Source organism: Paramisgurnus dabryanus, chromosome 9 (assembly GCF_030506205.2).
Source record: "Paramisgurnus dabryanus chromosome 9, PD_genome_1.1, whole genome shotgun sequence".
Classification (NCBI taxonomy): Eukaryota; Metazoa; Chordata; class Actinopteri; order Cypriniformes; family Cobitidae; genus Paramisgurnus; species Paramisgurnus dabryanus.
The window spans coordinates 29,282,387-29,295,017 of NC_133345.1; the positions used below are offsets into that span (position 1 = coordinate 29,282,387).

The 12,631-nt window shown below is 38.8% G+C and overlaps 1 protein-coding gene across 3 annotated transcripts in view; it reads right to left on the minus strand.

Annotated features, from left to right (window-relative positions):
* Nucleotides 1-12,631, minus strand: part of bicd1a (bicaudal D homolog 1a) — a 36,087-nt gene that overhangs the window by 9,872 nt on the left and 13,584 nt on the right. For all 3 annotated transcript variants that reach the window (XM_073815781.1, XM_065283507.2, XM_065283506.2), the window contains exons 2-6: nucleotides 7,334-7,546; nucleotides 4,722-4,874; nucleotides 3,303-3,773; nucleotides 448-1,548; nucleotides 190-341 (exon numbers count right to left, since the gene is read on the minus strand). In XM_073815781.1, the coding sequence (XP_073671882.1) occupies nucleotides 190-341; nucleotides 448-1,548; nucleotides 3,303-3,773; nucleotides 4,722-4,874; nucleotides 7,334-7,546 (2,090 nt within the window). The remainder of the gene's footprint in view (nucleotides 1-189; nucleotides 342-447; nucleotides 1,549-3,302; nucleotides 3,774-4,721; nucleotides 4,875-7,333; nucleotides 7,547-12,631) is intronic.

Genomic DNA, 12,631 nt, shown 5'->3' on the forward strand with positions numbered 1-12,631 from the left:
CACAGTATTTGAACAGCCATTAAAAAGTGCTAGAAACATTAAGCATCAATCATCTAGAATCAAGCCCAACTACAATGTAAATGTTCAAGTTTGAAGTCTAGAAATACAGAAAGAATACAGAATCAAATTAATTTTAACTTTGCATTTGGGCCCCATCTACAATAAATTGTAAATGAATAGTAAGTGCACCTTGTGGCAAACATCGCCCTCAGTGAGGAAAAGGTAGCTGCGTCTTCTTTAAGAGCCTTCAGTTCATTTCTAAGCTTCATCATTGTCTCCACCACCATGGTCTTCTCGTTCTCATATTTACTCTTCAGGTTAGCCAAGGCCACCTCTGCTGTCTGAGAACAAACATGAAGCTTGATATTAACCAATAAGCTTTAGATTTTAAACCAAGAGATATTGGAATGTGTTAGTAAAGACACAAACTTAGCTAATGCCTCCCACCTGTTTATTGGCTTTGAGGACAAGGCGTAAGGTGGCAATCTGCTCTCTCTTGGTGCTCAGGAGGGATTTGAGCTTCAAGATCTCCTCCATGCAGGCTTCCTTGTCTTTATCCAAAATGGGCGCCAACTCTTGTGCTGCAGCTCTCTGCCTGGACAGCTGGAGCGATCTGTCGACGGCCTTCTGCAGATGTTTAATCTGGTCACGGATGATGGCGTTAAGGTTGTAGATGTTCATGGGCTCCTTGCGGAGATCTCCGGTCTCTGGCACCGGGGAGGCGGAGAGTAATGAAGAGTGGACTGGGGAACCGAATGGGGTTTTGTTGGGACTTCCCGATCCTTCTCCCATGGGTTCCTTTGATGGAGAATCTTGAGGACTCTTGGACATGTCTGAACATGAGTTAATGGCAGCAAGACGGCGAGCTAGCCGTGGAGAAAGCAGGGCTCTTGGGTCATCCGTGCCTTTGAGACTTCCGCTTCGCGTGACTTTGCTCTGACGGTAGTAGTCCAGCATGACGCGATTTGGCGTCTCGTTGTTGCACAAGCAGACGTGATGGTAAAGCTGAGCGAGTTCCTCGCTAAACGTAACCAGCTCATCCTGAGCAGCATTCAACATACTGTTACTCTCATTAGCCACACCCAAAGTGCCCTGAAGCTCCGCCTCCAGGCTATTAACACGCTCTCTGCCCTCACGGCAAGCTTTCTCCAAACGCTTCACCTGCTCTTCCAGAGCTTTGACCTTTCCTTCTCTGCGGTTGCACTCTTCTGATTGGCTCTCCACAGATTGGTTATACTTTTCTTTTAAGGCTTTAAGCTCTGCCTTCAAGTCAATGACCTCAGTAACGGCGACTCGATATTTACACTCTAGGATCTCTATTCCATTGGTGTCCGTCTCATACTCACAGCAACCGTTAAAGAGCCCATCACACTTTTCGGTCTCCTCCGTGTCAAACTCCTTGTCGCTATGGAGACGCTTCATGGCATTGACACTTTCGGTGAGGCGGTGAACGCGCATGTGCTGCTCTGTTAAAGCACCCTGTGTATGTTGTAGTTGAGTTTGAGACTCCTGCAGGTTGGTAAGCAGAGATGCCTTTTCTCGCTCCACCTAGTGGAGAATAATATAGAAGAATACGTAAAATCACTATTTGTTACAAATTTAGCATAATCACAGATATGTGATTCCTCTTATTGAGCTTAAGTGCTGTTTAATTGCTTTTTGATCAGTCATTGCAAAAGAGTCATCAGCCACCTCAAACAATTAAGGCTAAGAAAGCGAAACCCTATTGATTTCTTACTGGACGAGATCCAGGGAAAACAAAACAAAAGAAAATAAATTGAGAAACTGAACAGGGTTGATGAGAAACATTGTGGATAATTGGCAGGTAATGTCTCTGAGATACAAATATGTGTGTATGAAGAGATATATGTGAGAAAAGGACATGTCCACTGGGCAACAAAACTCTTTGAACGACAAGGCAACTAATTTTTGCAATGGGAGTCGACAACAGGCTCTTGGCTATATTTTTGGCTATATATAACAAGTACATTCCCTTGACAAGTCCCTCAGACACAAACATGTTATATAATTGTAATACTTAAAAAAATATTACGTTTGCAGTTTACATTTGTAATTTAGAATGGAGTATTGGGGGGGGGTCCCCAGTTTAAAGGGCACATAATATGCAAAATCCACTTTTACAAGGTGTTTGGACATAATGTGTGTTGCCAGACCCTACAATGAAGAAAAATTCACCCCGCTCCTTGTTTTATAATCCCCATTAAACCATATCGGTCTCATTAGACATGCCGTTTTGATTCTCTTATCAATGTGAGGTCACAATGATAAAGCCCCGCCTACTTACAGTCCTGCATTACCACAGTTTCCACCCTCAGCGAGTTGTACTCCGTCCACTAGATACTATTGCCTCAGACTGTATTAATCAGATCTATTTGAACTGAAAGCGCTCACTGTCTGTTTGTAAGGAAGTGAGGAGCTGTAGCTCATTTGCATTTAAAGGTACAGACATTAAAACTGTGTGTTTTTGTTTCCACCCAAATAGGGGCATTTTGGACATGCTATAATAAATAATCTGTTGGGTATTTTGAGCAGAAACCTCACAGACACATTCTGGACACACCTGAGACTTATATTACATCTTGTAAAAAGACCATAATAGGTGCCCTTTAAGACATTCTGTAAAATGCATACATTTAGCATAAATTCTGTGTAATTAAAGGGATAGTTCACCATAAAATGAAAATTTTGTCATCATTTACTCATCCTCATGTTGTTCTAAACCTGTATAAATTATTTTTTTCTGATGAATACACACAGCAGATAGTGACCATTGACTTCCATAGTAGGAATAAAAAATATGATACCGTCAACTATGTGCTTACCATCATTTAGCAAAATATTTTCTCCATCATTTATCACAATACTTCAAAATATTTTCCTACTATGGGAGTCAATGGACACTATCTGCTGTGTGTCTTCCATCATTTCTCAAAATATATTTTGTGTTCATCAGAAAAAAGAAAATCATACAGGCTTAAAACAACATGAGGATGGGTAAATAATGACAGAATTTTCATTTTAAGGTGAACTATCCCTTTAAACATAAAAAATAAGGCTTCTAAACAACATCACTATATTGTGTCATTAATACATTTGTGTAGTTCCAAAACTAAGTCTGAGATTGTTTAATGTCATAATTTTCTTTGGGAGGGGGCCGCATAATTATCCACCCTACCCAAGGGGGTGTGGGGGGTGTCCACACCAAAAAGTTTGAGAACCACTGCCATGCTGTATTCCACCATCTTGAATATTTTATATATTTTTGTCTTGATGTGACTAACCTGCAATAGCTGTTGTTTGAGTTTCTGTATCTCGGACAGGTTCAGCTCACTGAAGAGATCAGATACAGGGTGCAGCACTTCGCCCTTCCTGCCTCCAGGTCGATGGAATTCACCATTCAACTTCAGTCCGTGCCCATTAGACTCATTACACCGGTTACTATCCTCATTATTGGGACTTGACCCGGAGGCAGAAATGTTTGCTGTCTCATCTGAAAACTTCAGCCCCTCCACGGCAGAGATGGTCAGGTGAGTGCTGGGTCCATACACGCTGTCTGTCAGGCTGAGATGATGGGAAAGTTCCTTTCTCAGGTTGTTTTTTTGTTCTCTCTCATTCTTCAGCGCGTCCAGTGCCTCATCTAACTGGCCCTCAGAAATGTCTTTCAAACGCAAGGCGTCCTCCAGCTGGCTGTTGAGGAGCACCGTCTCCTCCTCAAGGACTTTAATTTCGTGCTTCAAACCCTCGTATTCTACCTGTACATTTTTAGAGATTTGAGGACAAGGTTAGGCAGAGGATGAGGACAACCACTATGAGGTAAATAATAACATTTTAATTATTGCACTGCAAAAATGACTTGTTTTCAGTACAAATATTAAAACATTCTTAAATCAAGATGCATTTTCGATAAGTCTCTCATAAGAAAATTTTTCTTAAAATTAGCTAGAATTAAGTGTTAAAGTAAAAGGTAAATTTACAGTATTTCAAGATTTTTTTCTTACCCCATTTGCAGATTGTTTTTCAGATTTGTTTTAAACACAAATGATCTAAAAACTAGACTTATTTTCTTAGGTCAATTTTCTTATCAAGAAAAATGGGTGGTGTACTCTAGAATGAATATTGCTTCCATACAGTAAACTACCGTAAAGCTGCCTTTCAACTGAACACGACATTCTGACACCATTGTCAGAGTTCGCCCCCTAGTGGCAGTCCTAATGAAGTTTCAGTTTAATTGTAACATGGGAGAGAAGCCGGGACCAGTGAAGAAAAAAGTTATGTTTACTTTAATCTCACGTGTTGCAGTTTCACATTTAAATGCACAGGTGCTTAAAATGTGATTGGATTTGATTGGTTGTCAATGTTTTGTCTATGGTTCATCAGCTAAAAATCCCAATGATGTTGTTATCTGTAGCCTAACGTTATCGTTCTGTTCTGGACTCTATCTCTAGTTATAGCTCTAGCTATCTCTGCTATAACTATAGTCCTTGATGTGAACCGGCCTTTACAATCATTAAGAGCAGGTAAAAAAAAACTGTTTTACAATTATGCATAAAAGGACATACTAATTATATCTATTCTATCTAGATATATCTATATGCATATATTTATTCAATCTATATAGTTATTTATTCCAGATAAAAATGGTAAACGGGGAAAGGAAGTTAAGTGCACATGCATGTGTGTGTGTGTGTGTGTGTGTGTACCTGATTTTGTTTAAGTGTTGACACCAGTTTCTGCAGAGTGATGTTTTCTTCTTCAAGTTCAGTATAGTCCTGCAGGAGTCTTGTCTCTCTGAACTTATACTCTCTGATTTCTTCTCTCATCCTGTTCCTCTGAAGTTCCAACATCTCATTGTTCTGAAAGAGAGATAAAAGAGGAAGAAAGTAAATAAATCACTTGCACTTAAAGCTATTGAAAGAATAACTCTGTTAGAGTTAATATAAACATGAATAATAATAAGTGTGCACTTTTTATCTTTGTACAGCGCGTTGTGAATGTGTTAGCATTTAGCCTAGCCCCATTCATTCATTAGAATCCAAACAGGGATGAATTTAGAAGCCACCAAAAACTTCCATGTTTTCCCTATTTAAAGACTGTTACATGAGTAGTTACACAAGTAAGTATGGTGCCACAAAATAAAACGTGGCGATTTTTAAAGCCGAAAAAAATCAGAACTATATTGTATGGCAGAAGAGCACTTAGTTTGTAACACTTCAATCTTAGGCGCAATAATATTGACGGAAGTTTAAGCGAGAGAGGGAGTAGTCTGGAGTGATGATGTTATTTAAAGGGACACTCCATTTAAAAAAAGCTCATTTTCCAGCTCCCCTAGAGTTAAATAATTTGATTTTTACCATTCTGGAATTCATTCAGCTGATCTCTGGGTCTGGCAGTATCACTTTTAGCATAGCTTAGCACAATCCATTGAATCTGATTAGACCATAAGCATCATTCTAAAAAAATAACCAAAGACTTTTGATATTTTTCCTATTTAAAACTTGACTCTTCTGTAGTTACATCGTGTACTAAGACTGACAGAAAATTAAAAGTTGCAATTTTCTAGGCAGATATGGCTAGAAACTATACTCTCATTTCGGTGTAACAATCATTGACTTTGCTGCCATAACATGGCTGCAGCAGGCGCAATGATATTACGCAGCACTTGAAAATAGTCCCGTTGGTAACTTTCAATAGATGGGGACCATTTTCGGGTCCTGCGTAATATCATGCTGCACCTGCTGCAGCCCTGTTACGGCAGCAAAGTTTTAAAAACAAAAAATGTCGGAACTCTTAGGTCATTTTTGAGCGCAATGCTAATGGTCTAATCAGATTCAATGGATTATGCTAAGCTATGCTAAAAGTGGTAGCGCCAGAGATCAGCTGAATGGTTTCCAAAACGGTAAAACTCAAATGTTTAACTCTAGGGGAGCGGGAAAATGGAGTGTCCCTTTAACCCCCTAAGACCTGGATGTCCACATTTTGTTTGCACCATAATACTTAATTCTGTGTAACTGGAACCTGTTGTACACAAACATGGACAATTACACTGCTTCATGTTGTAAGAAAATATTTGGTTATTATATTTATTGGTTCTTCCTAACCCCCAATAGCTGGAAGAAATCTGAAAAAAAAGACAAACCAAAGCTCATCTTAGGAGGTTAAAGATACCAAGTTATATTTTCACAGAATGTTCTTTACATTATGTATGGTCACATATGGGTATGTCATTATAAATCTTTGTAGGGAATCCAAAAGGACCCATTAGGCTTACGTATAAAAGCTTTATGTCTTATAAAAGAGTATTTATTAGACTATTTATTGAGCGTGTCCACACTTGAATGGAAAGGAATGCTGGGTAACAAATTGCTTTCCATCAGAGGAAACCCCCATGTCAGCACTTTCTTCCTTATAGTTCATTTTATAAGGGAAAGTCACAGCACAGGCATCCTTAATGGATGAAACAGAATGTGACATACTACAATGACAAGATCTGGCATCTCTATATAGTACATTTTCTTTCGTGTATGCAAAAATACTGATCATAATTGCTTCATTCTCATCTTATACAGATAATTAAACAATTATTAAAGACAGCATCACACATTGTCATGGTCTGAAATATTTTGGTCGTCCTGACAAATGACCTTTCCGTGAGCTGAGGTATTGATTACTGTACACAATACCACAGCTCTCCCAGAGGATCTCATGTCGTGTATTCAAAGCCTTGTTGTGATGTCCTGTTTAAACTCCAGAGGATTACTGACCAACCCCAGTACTGTGCTATAGTAGTAGTGGTGATCAGGGGCTTTACACAATGAGGTATCAGGAGCAATGCGGTACAATATTGGAGGAAATCCAGGAAAAATGTAAGGTATGTGACCGTGGTTTGAAATTCTTAGTGAAATTCTCATAGGTCTGCAGTGAAGTGTGTGTGTACTGTTTGTCTTTGTGCGGACCTCAGGACATTACTTCCCCAGCTTAGCCATGGATTTGCCCTTTACAATGGAATCGGGCGACAGTGACACCACCCTTTGCTTCCAATGACTGCTGACACAAATGGCTGCCCTTAAAATGACTCTTTGACCTTGCAACCTTGACAAGGTTTCAACCAGTTTTGAAAAATGAACATTATTACAGGATGGTGAACCCTAATAAATATATCTATTTATGCATTTGGCAGACACTTTTATCCAAAGTGACATGCAAGTTATCAGTATGTGTGTTCCCTAGTAATTAATCCAGTTTAGCAACAAGAACAAATGCATGAAAGAAAATGCAAGTGATTATAAAAATATACTTTACAATACAAACTGACCTCTCTGAGTTCCTGTCCCAGGATGTTGAGACGTTCAGTCTCGGCTTGAGCGTTAGAGGCCGCGGAGCTGCTCACTTTAAGCTGGCTCTGTAGATCCACTAGACGTCCCATGTAATAGGCTTCTTTAGAGGCAGACTCCCGCAACAAGGTCTCCTCATGCGTCTCACCGTCCTCAGCTGTCTTTCGTTGGTTGGTGTATGCCTGACCGAATGCCTGCAGAAGAAGACAGAAAAACAGCTCATATTTAATTATTTGGGTTTACATTCGACAATTAGATTGTATTAGAATTAACAATGTCTAAATGCACGTCTAAGTGGTCAAGCAAAGAAACCTTTGCCCAAATCTTAGCCAACTTTGTACTCAGCAAGATCCAAAGTCAATAAGCAATGAACTGCTAAGATACAGACTAACACCCTGTTTGGCATTGTCTGTAACTGATTAGAATTTAGGGTGATTTGAAGCATGATATTTGTGACCCTGTCTGTGAAAAAACCCAGCTAAAGTAATTTTTTTGTGATTCACTGTTTTCTACATAAAATTTGACTATAGGGATGCACCGAAATGAAAATTCTTGGCCGAAACGGAAAACCGAAAATGAGGAAACCAAGGCCGAAAAACCGAAACACCGAAATAAATTATTATGCCAATTATTAGTACAAATGCATTTATGGCTATCACTGTGTACTAACTTTACTAGGGGTGTGTGACAGATCACAAAACTCACGGTTCAGATCACATAACAGTTTTTGAGGCATGGATCAGATTATTTTTCAGATCAACAAAAAGGGGTGGGGAAAATCTAATAACAAATAAAGAAATTACAAACATTTATAAAAAAGAACAAAGCTGCACATTAATAAGGGCTAACATTAGCATTAGGTACAGAAATCAAATTAAATGAGTCATAACACTGTCTTTATTGTATAAATTAAATATATTATTATTTTTAGAGCTATTTGTCTCTTTGTTAGACTTAAGTAGGTTAATTGAGGTTACTGTCTCTTTAAATAAGCAGAGACTGAATTTATGACTGTAATCTATACATACACTTAAGACATAAACAAATGTTTTTATTAGAAAAAGAATACTTTGGAGATAATTTTGTTTATATGTGCCCTGTCAATAACAGAAAGATTTTACGTTCGCTTGTTTGCGTCTCACTCGTGTGTGCACTATTGAGGGCACTTAAACGCGCGCGCACACAGAGAACGAAGGTGAATCCCAAACAGCGCAGCATAAAAACGTTACGTTGTTTTTCATTGCTTTATTCGGCACATGTATGTTAATGGACTATACAGTATGAGACACATTTGCGCGACTCTCTCTTAAGTTTACACATCAAGAGTTCTGATCTTTGAAGGGCGTACTCACTGTGATGATCACGTCTGGACCGGACACAACCTCATGTGCCTCTGTGCGTACTTTAGTGTCTTTTTGCGGTTAAATACATCCACGCCGCATACATGTTGCTTCAGACAAGCACGTGCAGGTCGCGGTTTCTGTTTGCGTCATCACAACATTTCGGCCGTATTATTTCGGTGATAAAAGTCTTTTTTCGGTGGCCGAATATTCGGTGCATCCCTATTTTACTACATAATGTAAAAAAAATTCTGTGAAGATAAAACCTTGATATCTATAATATTTCTCTTTAACAAAGCATTCACATAATTTGTCTAGTAAATATACTTATCTCACAATAGCATTTCCAGAAAAAAGCATTCACATAACTTGTTTGGGTAATATACTTATGCCGCAATAGCTAGCCTATCTGGAACCGAGCATATTTATAAACCACAATACTAGCCATGTTTCCATCCACATGTTTTTATCCGAATTAAGTGATATCGAATGAAAAATGCCTTATGGAAACAGTAAAATTCGATTGAATTTCATGAATTTCGACTCAAAAGAAATACGTTCGATCTCATCGGATTTTATCTTGATCGATATGTGGCTTATGCGATAAACGCTGATGGAAACGTTATTTGCCGAATAAATAATGATTTGCGATTAAGGTTTAGGTCATTTTATGGTTGCAACACACACACAAAACAAAGAAGAAAAAGTTTTAGGTCCGCTCTGGTGGCACACATGGCATGTGTCAACAAAGTCAGATGTAAGTGGACAAACGACGAGACGAGACTCATTTATAATTTAATTTACCAGAGAAAATAAAGGCTATTTTAGAGCTGAAGATCTTTGCCCAAACCCGACGGGTTCGGTCGGATTCGGGCTTCATTTCTAACATTTTCAACGGGCTCGTGCTCCGCCTTTGCACGGTAAATGAGCGGTCAAGTTCAATGCTGCTGGGTGCCCTATCAGTAAGCGCAGGACCACGCTGAAGACATTTACAGTGGATTTAATAATTTCCTTAACAAAAATGTAGCCTAATCTTGGTGAGTAAAGGTTTTTTAATGTATAACTAAATACATGATTTAGACAGAGGATATAGACTAATGTTGGCATGCCGAAGCAAATCCCACGGAACCTTTATCTTAATTTCGTTATTCTCAAATAACCATCTTATTCAGAATGTATTATCTTAATTTAATTCGTTAAGAAATTATTGTTTTTATTGGCATGTTGGCCTATTTATAATTTATTGCATATGCCTATTTAGAACGAGATGTTACGATGTTACAGAATACAGATGACTTATTTTTTTTCTTTGTTTCAACTTCCAAGTGACGTGTAGCCCAGTTAGTCATTAATATATAATGTTAAAACATGTGTAAATTACTCATTCTTGATAAAAGCTGTTTGCGTGCGCACATTTAAATAATATCTGGCTGTAAACGGGTTCGGGCTTTTAAAAAGCTGTCAATCTAAATGTGCTTTCGGGTTCGGGCTGCATTCTGTCGGGCTCCGGTTCTGTCGGGCTCCGGTTATTTCAGGCCTAACTTTTAAGGCACGATTACAGCTCTATTTTAGATAGCAAAAATCTAAGAAATGCCATAATTTATTAGGAACTCGGGAAGGAAATGTCCAACAATGGTTATGACAAGACGTGGGACGTCCTCCGGAGTAAATGTAAGGTGCTCAAACAGGGATATGTGTTTCAAAAAAGAGAGTTATCTCGCAACGGTGCCGGAGGGAAAATAAAAGCAAATTCGACCTTGATGAGATGGATCCTCGGCCAAAGAACCCTCGTAGTTTCATTGGCTTCCAATATTAACAGCTCAGGAAAGATATTTGTCGTTCTCATTTACGTTAAGCATTGATCCGGACTATCATTTCACGTTAATGCTTCCATTGTCGTCGGGCATTTACATGCATCTGCATCATCATAGCAATTTGATGTTAACGTCATTTTCTTTTTATTATAGCTTAATATGTCGCTATCAGCTCAGCTGGCACATAAGCACTTATAACTTGTATGGCGCAATCCATTTTGTCTAGCAAAACTTTGTTCGCAAATGTTTGCTTGAATATTGTGCGATTCAGTGTGAAAATGAATGGAAACACCTTCAAATGTCTCAAATCAATTCGATATACCAATTTGATCGCAAAACAGCATGTGACGTCATTACGTAGAGGTTTTTATTCGCTTTAAAGCCGTTGGATGGAAACACACTTTCACCAGCTTTATTCGCATAAGTTTTTTTACCGAACTTCAGATAATTCGATTGACAAGTGGATGGAAACTTAGTCACTGTGACACTTGCATTACTTGTGAATGGCCCCTACGCTAATAGGATTTTGTTTCTCTTTCCTGGTCTCGTCCTCATTCCCGAAGACAGTGGGACTAACAGACCCAGTTCCAGCTGCCATGAAGGTCATTACGCAACGGATCTACTGGCCTTCCTTTAACATGATGCCCAGCTGATGTCAGATCAACGACCACCAGCTGCCCCCATCTTATCTACTTATCCATGTATACATACATATATATTAGGTTTTAATCCCCATGAAATTGTAAAAATATCATACCTATTAATATAATATATCAGCTATGTCTGGCTCTCTCCCAAGGTTTTTTCCCCTTCTAGGACTTTTCCCACAGGGTTTTTTTTATTTAGCACCCTCTTACTGTACATACGTTACGTTATTACTACGTTCGCTAGGATGGTTTATCTTAACCACTGTATTCTGCTGCTTATGTTTTATGATTTTTCTGTGTTTTTTCCTGCATCTATTAATGTAAAGCTGCTTTGAAACAATTAAACAATTGTGAAAAGCGCTATATAAATAAAATGTAATTGAATATTGTCTGAGTAAAGTCATGTCAAAGATTGAAATCAATGTGAAATTAAATTTGGATGCTCCAAATCTCATTATTAGATTGAGACTTTAGCCAGACAGGGTCACATTTTCTAAGCACAACATTTTCAGAAGGTGCAAAAAGTTTAAAAGTTGTAAGCAGAAGAAGCACAAGTAAACTGTTCAGGACGCCAAATAGAGGGTGCTAAAATTGACTTCCTGAATACCCCCATACCCTCATTCGCTTTCCCTACATAAGTCACTTGAGCTCGCCGGAGGTGCTGCAATATGGGCGGGTCTTCCCGCAAGACGCGAGAATTCATTTGGTGTGAACCTCGGTGGACGAGTAGTGGCTAGCTGTGAGTGTACATCGATTGTACCCTCTTTATACTACGGGTCCGTTGAATGCTTAAATTTGATTGGCTGATGAACGTTCTGAGGTATGCAATTATTTTTGGGGAAACGCACAACGGACGTAGTACCAGGCAGCTCTCTTGACCGCATTACACTTCAATTTCTCTTTGCATAGTTAACTGTAATAACGGACTAACAAAAACAACATGACAGACGATTTTCCGAGGCAATAACAACGCCGTTTAGAGACGCACAGAGGTAGCCTCGTTCACAAAATTGCTGTCTCTCTCTCTTTTTCGTTCTTTCTTTCTTTCTCTGTGTCTCTGTCGCTCTCGCTCTCTTTCTAATAACTTCATTAATATCTGAATTAGAATGCTATCGACGGGTCAAGCCTCCAATACCAGCATTGCCGTTTGATGATATGCATAAGAAATAGTCCTACTCACAATAGCAATACCTTTAAATATTTCATGTAATCAATGTCTTGAGGTGTGGTAACGTAGTATAAGCGGAATAATTAACTACAGGCCGTTGGATTATTAAAAAATATTAAAAAATAATTTTCCGAACAATTCATCGGCCTGTCGTCAATTATTCCTAACTTATTGCAGTGCATTGTGAGGTTTAATGAGTGCACTCAATGATGTCTACTATGATTTCGGACACCACAAAAATTGATGTTCCTTCAAATAGTGCACTATTTAATGGTATAGAGGGCAATTTCAGACACAGTCCCTGACTTCT